The following is an 18125-nucleotide window of genomic DNA, read 5'->3' on the forward strand; positions in this document are numbered from 1 at the left end:
TTACCAACATTTTACCGCCCCCCTTTATGATTCTCACCATAGCTTTGTGGAGATTAATAAGGCTGTCCACAAATCTCCCGCAATTCCTCTCATGCATAACTGTTTGGGATTTGAAAGATTCCCAGAAAAATGCAAGCTGAACAACTCCGGTGGTTTACTGTGTCACCATACTCCGACGTTTCTCTTTTCAATAACAAGTTCCTCTTACTGAAACTCTAGCTGCTTTCATTCAGCTTTGTTCAGTATCCCATGCTTGTCATAAGAGGCGACCATCTGGATCTGGTGGTTAGGCTGACTTGGTTGATGCATGTCATCGTATCCTATTTGGCAGATCGATGCTGATGCTGCTAATCACTGGATTGTCTGGTCTAGATTTGATTATTTACAAACTGCCGCCATATTGCTGGAATATTGCTGAGTGTGGCCTTAAACAGCAAACAAACCAACAAAACATCATTCAGCTGGAGTAGTGTGAAACGACAATCAAGCAAACCTACAACTTATAGTAATGGGTCTATCTCTACAAAGACCTGACAGTAGGAGATCTTGTGTGTTTTATTCAGTATTTACATACACCATGTATGTACAATGAGAGACATCAAAACACATGATTATTTACACAATGAAAACAAAAATGTAACTGCTGAATGACTTATACACAATTTGATTGGAAGTCATTCAGTTTAAACTGGTGAGATATCAGCACCATCCATGTTGCACAATATATGTGGAGGGTCTTCACCCCAGCACTGGTCTCTCCCGGATAGAACCACCTCACCCTCGCTCCCTGCAACAGCTGTTCAGTTCGATTAATCCATTATCCATACCTCTCGTCTCAAGATATACACAAATATGACACATATCTGTGCCACTGTCCATCGGATCTGGAGTTCTGTTCAATTATTCTCTTAGATGAATTCACTTCATAGGTTTGAGGTCGAGTACCAGAGCTTGCATACAACACTGGACTTGTGGTATTAACACTCTTTACGTAGAGATGTCTCAGGGGAGATAACTCCTGTCAAGTAGGCCCAAGACAAACACTGTCAGTTGTGCGTTGGCATAGAACTAAAAATGGGCCGTTGCTCGGTCTATTTCCATTAAGTCATCCATTATCTGAAAGGGTGAATATTGAATTAGGAGTGTGTGATGGGATTTGGTGTGTCAATCATGAATATTGATGTCTTTGTTATCCAATATGACACTTACAAGAACTGGAAGCCAGAATGCTACATAAATGTGTTGCCACAGTGGGGGGGACAAACTTAAATTACTCCAAAACGTGCACTTCGCACAGAAAATAACTGAAAAACAAATTCTTGTGCTTTAATGGCTTTTAAGTCAAAGGTGGTAGACAGGATCTTAACGTAATCTTAGTTCCATTCATTTCTTGCATATTTTAAGAAGCCCCATTTGTAACAGATCTAATTAACAATATTGCATATTGTGATTATATGCATTTATCACTGGACAAGATTAATTTATATGTCAGTTTCCAGAACAAAATATATATTCAAAGAATGCCCACTTACTTATAAAATCTTTTGTAATTATGTCTCCATTTACTATCACCCTTTACACCAAACATTTCTGTAGGTTTCCTACAACTCACCTGGTCAGTAAACATTCCTATACCTCACCTGGTCAGTGGACATTCCCATAGCTCACCTGTTCAGCAAACATCCCTATACCTCACCTGATCAGTGGACATTCCAATAGCTCACCTGGTCAGCAAACATCCCTATACCTCACCTGGTCAGTGGACATTCCCATAGCTCAACTTGTCAGAAGAAATCTCTATACCTCACCTGGTCAGTAGACATTCCTGTAGCTCACCTGGTCAGTAGACACTCCTATACCTTTCCTTGTCAGTGGACATTCCCATAGCTCACCTGGTCAGTAGACATTCCTGAAGCTCACCTGATCAGTCAACATTCCTATACCTCACCTGGTCAGTGGACATTCCAATAGCTCACCTGGTCAGCAAACATCCCTATACCTCACCTGGTCAGTGGACATTCCCATAGCTCACCTGGTCAGAAGAAATCTCTATACCTCACCTGGTCAGTAGACATTCCTGTAGCTCACCTGGTCAGTAGACATTCCTATACCTCTCCTTGTCAGTGGACATTCCCATAGCTCACCTGATCAGTAGACATTCCTGAAGCTCACCTGGTAAGTGGACATTCTCATAGCTCACCTGGTCGGTAGACATTCCTTTAGCTCACCTGGCCAGTAGACATTCCTATAGCTCACCTGGTCAGTGGACATTCCTATAGCTCACCTGGTCAGTAGACATTCCTATAGCTCACCTGGTCAGTTGACATCAGTATAGATCGCCTGGTCCATAGACATTCCTATATCTCACCTGGTAGGTACACATTCCTATAGCTCACCTGGTCAGTAGACATTCTTATACCTCACCTGGTCAGTAGACGTTCCAATCCTCTTGGAGATCTCATTTTTCTCTAGGATGCTGAGATGTAGGTATTTCCACAGCAGCTCACCATCAAGGATGTTCTTGTTGGGGTTGGCCAGCTCAGGGATTGACAACAATATTGCCCTGTCAACAAACACAAACGTAGTACCAGGAGAAAGTAAATGGTCAAGAATGTCTCTAATTTCTGCAGCAACCATCTGTAGATCTTTCTACCTTGGGCAGGCAAACCAGTACTGACCGGGTGGGATTCAACCCTGGGCAGCCATTGTGTTCATCTGTTACACAAAGCACGGATCCAGTTTCAGTATGTGTCTCCTTGCATGAGGCTGTTATACAACAACACAATGAAAAAATGTAGTGTTTATAAACACTGCAGCTGGTCAACACAGACAATACAAAACCTGTGACAGCAAACCTGTGATTACCTTTAGAATTAGCAGTGCAAAACTTAATTTAGAGCTGAACAGTATCATTTACACATATCAGCTGTTTCAATCAGGTGTAGTAAATGTGACATGACATCTCTGATTGACCAGTCACAACAAGGATTATTCACCTGTAAGCTTTAGGGTTTAATCCCGCCGTGTGTGGCACGTGTGTTGTCATGGCGTTCTGTAACATGAGCAGTCGGCGGTACACCTTCTCCGAGATCGGCATCAGATAGCCCAGACTTCCATCAAGGCTGGCTGCAGGATACAAGTCAAATATCGACTCACTGCAGGATTCAAATAAAAATCAAACAAGCTCTGACAGAGAGAGATATAACAAGAGATACGACAAAGAATGGGTGACACTACCCATCTGGAGAACTGAATCTTAGTATAACAAGAGATACCACAAAGAATGGGTGACACTACCCATCTGGAGAACTGAATCTTAGTATAACAAGAGATAAGACGAAGAATGGGTGACACTACCCATCTGGAGAACTGAATCTTAGTATAACAAGAGATAATGCATCGAAGAATGGGTGACACTACCCATCTGGAGAACTGAATCTTAGTATAACAAGAGATACGACACAGAATGGGTGACACTACCCATCTGGAGAACTGAATCTTAGTATAACAAGAGATACGACAAAGAATGGGTGACACTACCCATCTGGAGAACTGAATCTTAGTATAACAAGAGATACGACGAAGAATGGGTGACACTACCCATCTGGAGAACTGAATCTTAGTATAACAAGAGATACGACACAGAATGGGTGACACTACCCATCTGGAGAACTGAATCTTAGTATAACAAGAGATACGACAAAGAATGGGTGACACTACCCATCTGGAGAACTGAATCTTAGTATAACAAGAGATACGACAAAGAATGGGTGACACTACCCATCTGGAGAACTGAATCTTAGTATTTCCAATGAGAAGCCTGTTGAATGTGTGACTGATTTTTTCCCCAATCCTAATCAGCTTGCAGTCACATGCATTTTCAGAGACACCTCTGTAAAATAGTTAAACATCTGTCATATTCTAAACACTGTCATCCTCACCACAGTAAGTAATATGCCGTTTATCATACAACGACATCAGCTTCTTGTCGCTGGCGATGTCGGTGAGGCGACACCGGACTCGGAACATGCTGCTGATGTGAGACCCGACGTTGAAGTCTGCTCGCCGCAGCAGCCGCTGACCACCATGACTCTCCCTTGCTGGAACAGGAACACAAGACCATTACACACCGACACTACACGGCTTACGTAGAATCACTGGTTGTAGCTTTCTTCTCATTTGGACACCTAGAATTGTGATCTTGATGGGAATTTGCATAAAATAGATCACAATGAACCAAACAAGTCTGAGTTGCTTGCACATGAAGTATCATGACCATTTTAAACAAGAGTCATCAGAAGATGACATATCCCCCCGGCCCCAACATCTTTGAAAGAACAAATCATCTGACAGTTACTTGATTTTAGACTAAGTGCAAATCGTTTCCATGGAAATCATGAAAAAAATAAATGACAAAAATATGCAAATAGCAAAAGGCACCACTTTAGGATCTGCCTCACATATCTGCCAAGTTTTGCTGAAAGATATTAAGAACTTTTCCAGTTGTGCTCCGGAAACAAAACCTAACCCTCCCTCTTTGAGACTAAGTCCAAATTGTTTCCATGGAAACTGAGAAAATAATAAATCACAAATATCTGCAAATAGCAAAAGGCACCACTTTGGCATCTGCCTCACATATCTGCCAAGTTCTGCTGAAAGATATTAAGAAGTTTTCCAGTTGTGTTCCGGAAACGAAACCCATCCCTTCCTCTTTAAGACTAAGTCAAAAACGTTTCCATGGAAACCGAGAAAAATAAAAATGACAATGATCTGTAAATAGCAAAAGGCACCATCTTAGGTTATGTTTGACATATCTACCAATTTTGGTTGAAAAATATCGAACAGTCTTTGAGTTATGCTCCGGCAACAAAATGATTACGGACGGATGGACGGACGGGCGGGCGGACGGACGGATGGACAGACGGACGAGGCGACGACTATATCCCACCGCATTACATGCCGGTGGGATAAAAACTTGACACTTTGTGTGATGTACTTGAGTACCCATATGTTTATTGACAGACTTAATGCCAGCATGGTGTAGACATGCAGTGAACTATGCTTACACTATGTCTCTTTTGTTGTAACTTTGACATGCATGTTGTGAGCTAATATCACGACAGATGTAGTATACAAGTCACTCGAAACAGTATATCAAACAAAGGTCTGTTCATTGGCTTACAACATCCCACAGCCAGGGCGTTAGATACTGAATACCCAAAGAAACGTATCAGACATGTGAGGTGAATAAAACACTGGAGTAGATCCACAGTGGCTGCTAAGAACTGGAACCATCTCACTCATAGTCAGTGCTTCTGTCACAGGCAACACTTACCTTCTGGTTGATACGAATACACAATGATATTCTTGAATCTGTCGGACACTGAAACAAAAAACACCAGCCGTCAGCAACCATGACACTTACAGCTGGTTTTGTAAACAGTGGGTGTGTAAGGTATATTGGTGTATTGGTATAATAAAAAACAGTATTTGACGAAGTAGGCAATGTAGGCCATGTGACTTTCTGCTCCGAGACACTATCTCATCTCACAAGAAATATAACATGAGGAACCACTCACCAGCATCCAATGGCAGGAACTAGCCACATGGGAACATCTCGCCTTTAAACCACCAACAAAACAGTTTAGGCTTGCCAACTCATCAGTTGTAACAGCTAACTCCGAAATACTCTCCAGTTGTAACAGCCACATCCGACATACTCTCCAGTTGTAATAGCTACCTTCGACATACTCTCCAGTTGTAATAGCTACCTCCTACATACTCTCCAGTTGTAACAGCCACATCCGACATACTCTCCAGTTGTAACAGCTACCTACGACATACTCTCCAGTTGTAACAGCTACCTACGACATACTCTCCAGTTGTAACAGCTACCCCCGACATACTCTCCAGTTGTAACAGCTACCTCCGACATACTCTCCAGTTGTAACAGCTACCTCCGACATACTCTCCAGTTGTAACAGCTACCTCCGACATACTCTCCAGTTGTAACAGCTACCTCACGACATACTCTCCAGTTGTAACAGCTACCTCCGACATACTCTCCAGTTGTAACAGCTACCTCCGACATACTCTCCAGATCTAACAGCTACCTCCGACATACTCTCCAGTTGTAACAGCTACCTCTGACATACTCTCCAGTTCTAACAGCTACCTCCGACATACTCTCCAGTTGTAACAGCTACCTCCGACATACCCTCCAGTTGTAACAGCTACCCCCGACATACTCTCCAGTTGTAACAGCTACCTCTGACATACTCTCCAGTTGTAACAGCTACCTACGACATACTCTCCAGTTGTAACAGCTACATCCGACATACTCTCAAGATCTAACAGCTACCCCCGACATACTCTCCAGTTGTAACAGCTACCTCCGACATACCCTCCAGTTGTAACAGCTACCTACGACATACTCTCCAGTTCTAACAGCTACCTCCGACATACTCTCCAGTTGTAACAGCTACCTACGACATACTCTCCAGTTGTAACAGCTACATCCGACATACTCTCAAGATCTAACAGCTACCCCCGACATACTCTCCAGTTGTAACAGCTACCTCCGACATACCCTCCAGTTGTAACAGCTACCTACGACATACTCTCCAGTTCTAACAGCTACCTCCGACATACTCTCCAGTTGTAACAGCTACCTACGACATACTCTCCAGTTGTAACAGCTACATCCGACATACTCTCAAGATCTAACAGCTACCCCCGACATACTCTCCAGTTGTAACAGCTACCTCTGACATACTCTCCAGTTGTAACAGCTACCTAGGACATACTCTCCAGTTCTAACAGCTACATCCGACATACTCTCCAGTTGTAACAGCTACCTACGACATACTCTCCAGTTGTAACAGCTACCTACGACATACTCTCCAGTTGTAACAGTTACCTCCGACATACTCTCCAGTTGTAACAGCCTCTCCGACATACTCTCCAGTTGTAACAGCTACCTACGACATACTCTCCAGTTGTAACAGCTACCTACGACATCCCCTCCAATTGTAACAGCTACCTACGACATACTCTCCAGTTGTAACAGCTACCCCCGACATACTCTCCAGTTGTAACAGCTACCTCCGACATACTCTCCAGTTGTAACAGCTACCTACGACATACTCTCCTGTTGTAACAGCTACCTCCGACATACTCTCCAGTTGTAACAGCTACCTACGACATACTCTCCAGTTGTAACAGCTACCCCGACATACTCTCCAGTTGTAACAGCTACCTCCGACATACTCTCCAGTTGTAACAGCTACCTACGACATACTCTCCAGTTGTAACAGCTACCTCCGACATACTCTCCAGTTGTAACAGCTACCTCCGACATACTCTCCAGTTGAAACAGCTACCTCCGACATACCCTCCAGTTGTAACAGCTACCTCCGACATACTCTCCAGTTGTAACAGCTACCTCCGACATACTCTCCAGTTGTAACAGCTAACTACGACATACTCTCCAGTTGTAACAGCTACCTACGATATACTCTCCAGTTGTAACAGCTACCCCCGACATACTCTCCAGTTGTAACAGCTACCTACGACATACTCTCCAGTTGTAACAGCTAACTACGACATACTCTCCAGTTGTAACAGCTACATCCGACATACTCTCCAGTTGTAACAGCTACCTACGACATACTCTCCAGTTGTAACAGCTACCTCCGACATACTCTCCAGTTGTAACAGCTACCTACGACATACTCTCCAGTTGTAATAGCTACCTCCGACATAATCTCCAGTTGTAACAGCTACCTCCGACATACTCTCCAGTTGTAACAGCTACCTACGACATACTCTCCAGTTGTAACAGCTACCTCCGACATACTCTCCAGTTGTAACAGCTACCTACGACATACTCTCCAGTTGTAACAGCTACCTCCGACATACTCTCCAGTTGTAACAGCTACCTCCGACATACCCTCCAATTGTAACAGCTACCTACGACATACTCTCCAGTTGTAACAGCTACCTCCGACATACTCTCCAGTTGTAACAGCTACCTCCGACATACCCTCCAATTGTAACAGCTACCTACGACATACTCTCCAGTTGTAACAGCTACCTACGACATACTCTCCAGTTGTAACAGCTACCTCCGACATACTCTCCAGTTGTAACAGCTACCTCCGACATACTCTCCAGTTGTAACAGCTACCCGACATACTCTCCAGTTGTAACAGCTACCTCCGACATACCCTCCAATTGTAACAGCTACCTACGACATACTCTCCAGTTGTAACAGCTACCTCCGACATACTCTCCAGTTGTAACAGCTACCTACGACATACTCTCCAGTTGTAACAGCTACCTACGACATAATCTCCAGTTGTAACAGCTACCTACGACATAATCTCCAGTTGTAACAGCTACCTACGACATACTCTCCAGTTGTAACAGCTACCTCTGACATACTCACCGGCAAAGCAGACCTGGTTGTTGTCCACCATGAAGTCTATAGCGTACACCTCCAGGGGCTTGATGTCCTGGCAACAACAACACAAGGTTCATGTTTTGTATAAGAATAGGTTCTCTACAATCATAGAAACAGGCACACTTGTGTTCTAGAGGTATTTATCCAACCTATCCCAAATATCAAATCTTTGAAGGGCATATAGAAGTGAGAAGTGAGATGCTCTTCAGGAGGTCAGAAGTTGGAACCTTACCCTGCTGACAATAGACAGCACTTTGAGATCCTCCTGGAAGCGGTACAGTGAGATGCTCTTCAACAGGTCCCCCGCAAGGATGAGATTCTTCATGACACAGAGGGAGTGGATGTAGATGTGAGTGTCGATGAAGGCCACGCCGATCAGGTCGTTGTCCTTCAGCGTCCACATGTACAACTGAAAGCAAACATTGCCAGACTGAACATCCACGAGTATGAACTACATAATCTAGTGATCGATATTATGAGCAAACAGGCTGCAACAACATTCAATCAACCAAACAACCAAGGCTGACCTACTGTTTCAACAGTTCATCTTATTCAACCACAGGATATAGTGTAAGTACATCTGTACTGAGATTAGTGCTTCAGGTGACTGTACCTTCTGTCCTATAGCAGACAACAGGAAGCCATTGACATGAGACAAGCAGGTGACCGGCCCCTTCTGTTCTCGTTCATAGATGATCTGGCAACACAGAAATACATCACACATTACACTGCCAGTACACCTGTACATAAGGAGGTATACAAGCCGAAGTGAGTGAGTTGGTTTGAACAGCAGTTTGAAACTTTTGTCAACATGTTATGATGTATACTGAACAAGTATATTAAGGAGCACAATGTGTTGATGACTTCTTAGACATTATGTGCTCAGATTTCACCATAAAAAATAGCCTCCATATATTTAAGATGCCTAACCTGTTTTGTTTAATATATTCTACATGAAAAGATACTTGGGTGAGATACTGTATTTGCTCAAATGACAATACACATATTTTTCAAAATTTGAAACATTTCATTAACCAGACGGCAGAAAATATGAGATCAGATATTTTTAACGCTGACCAGTTCCAAAGTTCTGCAAATTGTTACACTCCGAGGAATTACTGATGTTAGAACTGATGTTATATGCAGTATATGAACTGCAGCACACAACATATGCTGTAAATGGACCCACAACATCTGCTGCAACAGCCTGGTGGAGTGTCCAGCACTGACCTTGATCCTGGTCTTCGTGAGAGGCTGACCTGGCTCAGGAACAACTTCTATCACTTCAAATATAATCAGCTGCAAGGCGAAGAAGGAGAACGTAACTGACAGAAAGTGTATCAACCAGTTGAGTATAACATGATGATAATGAATGATTTCATCTTACTTTGTTCATAGTAAGATTTGTCCTTCTACCCTCGATAACAGCAGGTGAATCAGTGTTCGAGTGATAGAATGTTTCAGCCACCAAGTGATGCTGGAATATGATCAGTAAGCTAGTCATTTCCTGCCCTACAATCTTCACAAGTTTGACCTACCCTTCCCCTTGACACCACCTCCTCCCCGAGACTGTAGTTGGTTCCCATGGCGATGTAGCCCTTGATACCGGACAGCGTCCCCTCGGACTTCAACATAACATTCTTCAGCACTGTGACGTCCTCCCATTCCTCCGTCTCGTAGCTGCAACATGGAACAACAGTGGGCTGCTCATATGGCTTGTTTTTCTTCAATATTGTGATACAGTGATCCATAAAAGTTATCAAAAAATATCCTCAAACAAGTTATCCACATCAAAGAAATCCAGGCAGCACTTACATATCTCCGCCCTTATTGGTTTTGCACTGGTCAGCCAAAGAGAACAAATGACCCTTTACATATCCATAGTCAATGAAGGATACATCAACCAACCATCAACCACACCATCCACTACATCATCATCAGCAGCATCAGCACCACCACCAGCACAAGCACAAGCACCAGCAGCACCAGCATCTACACACATCATCAGCTACATCATGAACTACGCACCTGGCCCTGGGTATGAGCTCCCACGAGCTGGGGGTAAACAGCTGCAGAGTATACCTGTCCATCGTCGGGTAGATGTAGCGATCATCTGAAGCACAAAGACAGATAATCGGTGATCGTGACCATGAGAATGGATCCAAGGGTAAGTGCCAGCTAGATACATGTAAACCCTCCCGACTGTGAGAGGCTGCTGGGTATAAGAGTCAGACCTGGACTCAGCTAACTTAGTTTACATCCAGACAGAAGTACCTTTCTCCACTGTGTCCCATTCCCTCTCGTCTGATGTGGTCCGAGGCAACAGGTTACATAACTCCGTGGTCTTGGTGACAACAGCATACATCTGAACAAACACAACAGCCAATCATCTATAAAGTACCCAGACTCATATCTGCCAGACTATCAACTACATGTTACCACATTACACAGTAACATAACTGTTAGCCAATCAGATTCTAGGTATCACCTACAAATTAGCATAAATGTCAACCAAATAATGATATAATTTCTTAATTTTTTGTCCAATCCATTACATTAATCTCTGTCCGATCCATTACAAATATTTTCACTGTGAGCTAATCAACTACAAGGCCAGTCAGTGTCCAGAATCAAGAGAGCATTCTATCCCTTCGTGTGCCCACCTTGCTGTCGGAGTGGTAGGTCAGGTGTATTGGTGTACAGCGGAGTGGTACTTTACGTATCGGCCATGGCGCGTCATATGTCACGTGGGTTGGCAGGACACAGATCCGCAGTTCTGACTGGAACACAACATATTACTGGGATTATTTTTTCATGGTAAACATTCTAGCCTGGTTCTCCTGGCACTGCAATATGATACGGGATATGTGGTAACCTTATGTCTAAAATTAACTTTCTTCTTTCTCTCTGCATCATGCTCTGCTGCCTGATGAAACAAGAGTGTGTCAGTTACCACATCTGTGAGTTCATACATCTGCATGTTCACACACCTGGCTGGTTCGCCACTCACCTGTTTGTTAAAGTACAGGAATCCTTTGGGGCAGTTGATGTTGTGGAAGGAGGTGAAACTGGTGACGGAACCGTCGATGCTCATGGGATGGATCCTGAGCGAGCCCTTGGATGTCATGAACAGCCAGAAGGGGTATGGACCACAGATAAACACCTGCAAGCAGTCCCACATACCATGTACCAGGTGTTGATCAACAACAATCAGGCAAAGCACATTCAACAGCATGACCTGGTAGTCACAGGTAAGCTGACATTAATATACTTCACTGAATTTCAGAACGTGCAGGGAAGGATTGTTTATTCGATGACATGCTCCAGGCCCAAGCTGCTCACCCTACAGACCACTACAGATCTTGTTATTAGACACAGCAAGTTGACTGCCATCTTATTTTGACCATGCATTGAGGAAATATATAGATATAATGATTATTATTCTCAACAGAAGAAGCCCAGAGTGTTTACAAGTTATTCCCCAAACACACCTCGTCACCCCCCAAAACCCAGGTTTGATTCCCCACATAAGTAAAATGAACCAGAATTATTCAGATGTTAATCTACAAAGAAGCTCCAGATCGGAGTGGGGTTACTTACTCCCGAGTAGCCGGAGACATCCTCGAAGTAGCGCAGATGTTGTTGGGAGTACACGGCCACCTTCTCCTCCTCTTCCTTGTCATCTTTCTTCTTCCCCTTGGGCGGCCTCCGCTCCTTCAGCATGATGTTGTGGTTGTAGCGCTTGAAGCGGATCTTCAGGTGGTTCTCTGTGCGGGAGAGGTTCTCCTGCTGGTAGGGGAACGCCTTCGTAGATCAGCAGCGAGTCCTCCACACGAGCCTGGGAGTGAGACGCAATTTAACATTACAGAACACGTGTGTGTGGCTGCTTGTACAAGTCGACTGATGGCTCACAATAACTGGATGAACATGATAAGTGATTTACCATCAGGTTAGCTAGATATGAAAATTTAACCAAACCTGCAGAGGTTTTCAATTCTTTGAAGAGAGTCGTCCTTGGGGTACATATTATGCATTTTCCGGCTGAAAAATGTCCTGTGACAGTTGTATCAATGTTTTTTGAATAAAAAGATTGTACAATAAATAAACTCTTTTATTTATTATACGGACCCTACCTCACGGAGTTACCTCCCTTAGCGCATGCGCACCAACTGGGTAGGCTCCTAGACCCGTATCATCATTCCTTCTGCTGAATTCTTATCAGTGAACAGAATTGCGGAGGAGGTGGGAGGCCCTACCCAAGGGCGACTCTCTTCAAAGAATTGAAAACCTCTGCAGGTTTGGTTAATTCTTTTCAGAGAGATCGTCCTTGGGGTACATATTATGCATAAACACAGACTCCCAAAGACCGGAGGCCAGGGAGGAGGAATTCTGTCCAAGCACACTCAAAATATAGCGATCGTATCATGGAAAAAAATTGAACAGACGCCATAACACTCACCTGTCACTCGACCCAGTTTCGCTTCGCGAGAGGCATTATGGGAGGGAACTGACAGGGAGGATTTGTGCTCAAAGACGACCTCTAGCATAATGAGACATTGCACGTAGTGCGAATATCAACGAAATCCGACCCACTAAGTGGCTTCTTTCATGAGAGCACCGTGAGGGGAAAACAAAATACCACTCACTAACGATACAGTAACTCCGTAGAGAATCGAAGGGGTACAGGTTCTCTGAGTGAGCTCACATTAGCAGACATGTCAATAATGGAATCTTATTGTACAGTAGCGTCAAAACAAACCAATAAACCAAGACTCACTCGGTCAGGGTGGCAGGACACTGTCCACTGGAGAGAAACAGTACGGCCAAAGTTTGCACGATTACGGGAATGCGTATCGAGCTGATAATGGCGTATAAACGTGCTTGGCGGCTCCAAATAGCGGGCGGAGCAGATCACTTCAATGGGGAGTGCCGATGCAAAAGCTTTTGATGCGGCTACTGCCCTGACCGAGTGAGCCTTCAACCCCTCAGGGGAGGCTTGCCCTTAGCCTGATAAGCGGCACAAATACATGACGATACTAGCCAGCGAGACAAAGTCTGCTTGCTCGCTGGCAGACCAGCCTTCCCGCCACCGTAACAACAGAACAGCTGGGTACCCGTACGGATCCCCTGCGTTCGTTTGAGATAGACTTTGAGCGTCTTACGGACATCCAACGGGTGAGTGCTCGTAGGAGTGGTCCCGATGTGGAAGGCTGGGTAAGAGTAGGAAGTTCGATAGGAGCTGTCACATGGAAAGCGTGATCGACCTTCGGTCGGTAAGTATCTGGGAGGCGAATACTGACACGATCCGTGTGAAACACAGTCAGCGCCGGGTCGGACGACATAGCATGTAAATCGCCGACCCTTCGACCAGATGTTACCGCCACCAGAAAAACAGCTTTCCAGGTCAACAACTGAATGGAAATAGCCGATAGGTGTGAGAAAGTGGGACCGGACAGCCAATCGAGCACGATCGACAAATCCCAAGGTGGACTGGTTCGCCTGAGAGCAGGTCGAATCCGTTCCGCGCCAGCGAGAAAGCGCTGTACGAGAGGGTGCTGCCCCAGAAGAGCACCATCGACAGGGGTGTGAAAAGTGGAAATAGCGGTGGAGTAGCCGCGAATGGTCGAAGCCGCCAGGCCTTCTTCCAAACGAGCTTGCAAAAACTCCAATACTCGGACTAAATCCGCAGAAAAGGGATCTGCAATCCCCTTATCTGAACACCAGCGCGCATAGCGGGACCACCTATCCTCGTACTGAACGTTTGTCGAATCCCGCCTCGAAGCCAGAATTGTGTCTGCAACTGCTGCAGGAATTCGCGTGCCTCGAGGTTAGACCTGACAGAGGCCAAGCCACCCACTGAATCCGTGGATTTGGGTGGGCGCTCCGTTCTGAGTGAGAATGTCCGGTCGCAAAGGTAATAGAACAGGAGGCTGAGCCAGAAACCTGAGAATTACCGGAAACCAGCTCTGTGACGGCCAAAGCGGTGCCAGTAGCACAAGTAGCCGAGCTGGCTGGGTGGACAGCTGTGAAAGGACACGGGGAATGAGTGGTAATGGCGGGAACGCCCAGAGCACTTTGCCCGTCCAATCCAGCAGGAAGGCGTCGGCAGCCAACGCCCTGGGTCCGGTATCCGAGAGCAGAACACGGGTGTCTGATGCGTCCCGCCGGGACGCAAACAGATCCACCTCGAGCGACCCGTACAACTGGGAGATTACTGTGAATATCTGCCTGTCGAGCATCCACTTCGTCGCGGGGCCAGGATCCGGCGAGAGAGGCGCATCTGCTCGCACGTTCTCCAGCCCGGGGAGATAAACAGGGAGTACCTGACAATCGTACTGGTCGCTCCAGAGGAGAAAGTCCCACGCTTCCGGAGGGCGCTGGGGACACCGTGCCTCCCTGCTTCAGGATGTCACGACATGGCCGTCTGGTTGTCTAACTGAAGACGGACTACCTGGCCACGGACATGCTCTCTGAAGCGCTCGAATACCAACCGCACAGCTCTCAGTTCCAACACGTTGATGTGAAGGTGAGCTGCGGCTTCGGACCAGAGTCCGGAAGCCGACAGACTGCCCAGAACGCCCCCCCAGCCCGTGAGGGACGCATCTGTCTGAACTGTGAGAGCTGGCGTCGGGATTTCCAAGGGGAACCCCCTGGTGAGATTCCCGACATTTGTCCACCACTGAAGGTGAGGTGTCAACCACTCGGGGACTGTGAGACTGCGCTCCATATCTTCCGTGTGAGGCCACAGCCGAGCCAAAGCTTGCTGTATGGGACGCATCCTCAACCGCGCCCGCCACACTACAGAGATCGTCGCCGCCATATGGCCCAGTAGACGGAGCCAAGTCCGTGCTGGTGCCTGGGGCTGGGAGAGGAATGAAGAGACCATCTCCCGAACTCTGGTGACCCGGTCGGGCGACAAGGAAACGAGATCCTTGTTCGTTTGGAATCGAGCTCCAAGAAAAACCTTGAGCGGCAGCCTGATGGGTTAACGGGAGGTCGGGGCAGACCTCCCGCGCCCGCGAAAAGGCTGGGAGCTAGTCGAGGACTGCTCCTTGCCCCTACCCTTGGCGGACCTGTTCCTCCGCCTACCCCTACCAAGCGGCCGAAGCCAGCCGGCAGACTCGGGTGTAGGCTGCACCCCGGCGGAGGAAGGTGGCACGGGAGTGCGGGGGCGAGACACCCGCGGGTGCTCCAACAAGGCCTTAGAGTCCTTGAAGGAGGTAGCTGCAGCGGCAGCCTCCCGTATGACCTGCTGGGCCCCTGGAAAGAGGGTCGCTCCCAGACGGAAAGGGAGGGCCAGCAAGGTCTGCTGTGTTGCTGCCGAGTACCTAGACGTCGACAGCCACAGCCGGCGCATCCCCATGACTGCGCACATCACCGTCGGCGCAGCAGACCGCAAAGAGTCGCGCCGAGGTGAGCCTGCACTTCCGAAAAGCTGACGGAGCAGCACGACATCGCGGCGACACGTCGCCAGCATGCCCCTCCGCCTCCAGGGCCGACCTCTGAACCGAGGTGAGGTAGGCCTCATGGACCACCACCGCACCTGCTGCATCGCGTTCCGGTAGACCTCCTCGTAGGTCCGGTGCAGCGCGTGCCGCAGGGATACCCGCGAGGGCAAAGGTGGAGTTAGAAGCCCTTGCCGAGCAGCCGGAGCTGCTCCGGAGGAAGCCGAGCCTCCCCAGGGCGGACGGAAGTGAAAACACATTCGTCAACAATTGGTACAACGAACAGGGAATCCTCCCCAAGCTGGTAGCCCAAGACTGCGAGTTCAGGTAAGTCAAACCTTACTCGGGCACCAGACAAGAGGGGATCGACCACGTCCGAGACCAACGATGGCAGAATGCGGAGCTGCGTCTGTGAGGGTTGCCTAGGGGCAAACGCCTCGCCAGGCAAGCGGAACTCAGTCGAGTCCACGCAACCAGCAGGCACCGCGGCCTGGGGTAGGCCCTCGGCAATTCTCTGCCGGACCTCCCGCAAGGCCGAAGCAAAACGGAAGCCGCCGTCAGGCTCCTCGACCTCCCCAAGCTCCATTGCCTCGGCGTCCGAGCCCGAGTCAGAGGCTGGGTCTCCTCCGTAAGAGGACCCTAACCCCGACCCGGTGGACTGCCTAACGCTAGGAACCACAGGAAGGGAAGAACAGACAGACTGCTCCACGCCAGCCAGCCGGCGGCGCGTGGACCCTGGTCCCGGAGACGCTGGAGGCAGGCCAGGCAGAACTGGTGCCTCCGGCTCTCATGGGGCGGGTGTGCTAGGACCGGAATACCAGGAATACTCAACGGCCTCGGCGAGCCCGAGAGGGGACTGGGAGCACCTCCCTCTCGGAGCAGCCGAGGCGCCCGGATCCGGGCAGAGGCAGCGGATCTACAGACGCCTCAAGGCCGAGGGATCGAGCCGAGCCCGGCGATCCCACCCCGACTCTCCGCCCCGTCCGAGTGGGTGAGGAACTCCTGCCGGAGACCTCCAACCGACTCACTTAACGAAGGACTTCATCGAGTCCATCTGCTGCTGAAACATAGACTCCATCAGTGACATGTCAAAACCACTCGAAGTGGCAGGAGAGGGGGAAGGGCCACGGGAATTTTTTCCCTTTTTTGACACACGTTTGGACTTAGACGGGGGAACCTGCGTCAGGTCCCCTCCCGCCTCACGCATTTCGCGATAGAACAAGGTGTCGGCAGCCCGCCTCTTCTGGGCCCGGGGGGAAAAGGCCAGACAAATAGGACAGGAGTCAGCCTCATGGCCTGTCTTCTCCAGACAGGCCACGCAACTGGTATGACTGTCGGCCCGGGGGATACTCCCCTCACAGACCGAACAGCATGAAAAGGCCTGAAACAAACACGCAAACATGTTAGTTAACGGCGGCCAGCAGCAGATAAACACGTAGAAAACATTGAAAAACTACGTGAAGGTTACCACGGAAAGTAATAGTTGGTTTTAATACGCAATATTACGACCACATGGCACGCTAAACTTCCCGCCATGGCAGAGCAACACGTGCGTAACCACGGGAAAGTTCGCGTATTTTGTATTAATACAAAGTCACAATTATGAAACAACCAACTGTAAAGCTTTACTGTTCTTGTTTTAGACAAATAAAGACCATACATACAGGTGGTGTCTCAGACATAGTCTCTTTTAACAGCGCCGTACGGCTCATGAATGGGTTATCAAAACACGTCTGTTCACGGCCGTGACAGCAGAAGGAATGATGATACGGGTCTAGGAGCCTACCCAGTTGGTGCGCATGCGCTAAGGGAGGTAACTCCGTGAGGTAGGGTCCGTATAATAAATAAAAGAGTTTATTTATTTAACAATCTTTTTTATTCAAAAAACATTGATACAACTGTCACAGGACATTTTTCAGCCGGAAAATGCATAATATGTACCCCAAGGACGATCTCTCTGAAAAAGAATGCCTGAAACTGCAGTTTTCTCATGGACATGACTCAAAGCTTTTCAAGTTTGCTTCTCACCAGGAGGTATGGGCGTGACTTGTTGTGTCCGAACCCCACCATCAGCAGCTCCTTGACCTCATGCACCTCCCCCCACCATGCCCGACTTGTCGCTGAAGCTGGCACTGGAACAGACAGCAAACATCAAACAACAGGAAACAACGGTCAGTGCAGAAGGATAGCTTATAGTGAGAAGATGGTTGTGACTG

The 18125-nt window shown here is 47.4% G+C and overlaps 1 protein-coding gene across 1 annotated transcript in view; it reads right to left on the minus strand.

Annotated features, from left to right (window-relative positions):
* Nucleotides 1–540: 540 nt before the first annotated feature.
* Nucleotides 541–18125, minus strand: part of LOC124292171 (cleavage and polyadenylation specificity factor subunit 1-like) — a 46495-nt gene continuing 28910 nt past the window's right edge. The window contains 17 exon segments of the mRNA XM_046729224.1: nt 541–1116; nt 2425–2563; nt 2997–3126; nt 3942–4100; nt 5336–5383; nt 8450–8516; nt 8697–8873; nt 9078–9161; nt 9695–9763; nt 10003–10144; nt 10493–10577; nt 10739–10829; nt 11128–11244; nt 11475–11627; nt 12065–12268; nt 12270–12302; nt 17938–18035. Coding sequence (XP_046585180.1) covers nt 1069–1116; nt 2425–2563; nt 2997–3126; nt 3942–4100; nt 5336–5383; nt 8450–8516; nt 8697–8873; nt 9078–9161; nt 9695–9763; nt 10003–10144; nt 10493–10577; nt 10739–10829; nt 11128–11244; nt 11475–11627; nt 12065–12268; nt 12270–12302; nt 17938–18035 — 1844 coding nt within the window. The 3' untranslated portion in view covers nt 541–1068.

The sequence above is a fragment of the Haliotis rubra genome, unplaced genomic scaffold, assembly GCF_003918875.1.
Source record: "Haliotis rubra isolate DU_JTF1 unplaced genomic scaffold, ASM391887v1 Scf51, whole genome shotgun sequence".
NCBI lineage: Eukaryota > Metazoa > Mollusca > Gastropoda > Lepetellida > Haliotidae > Haliotis > Haliotis rubra.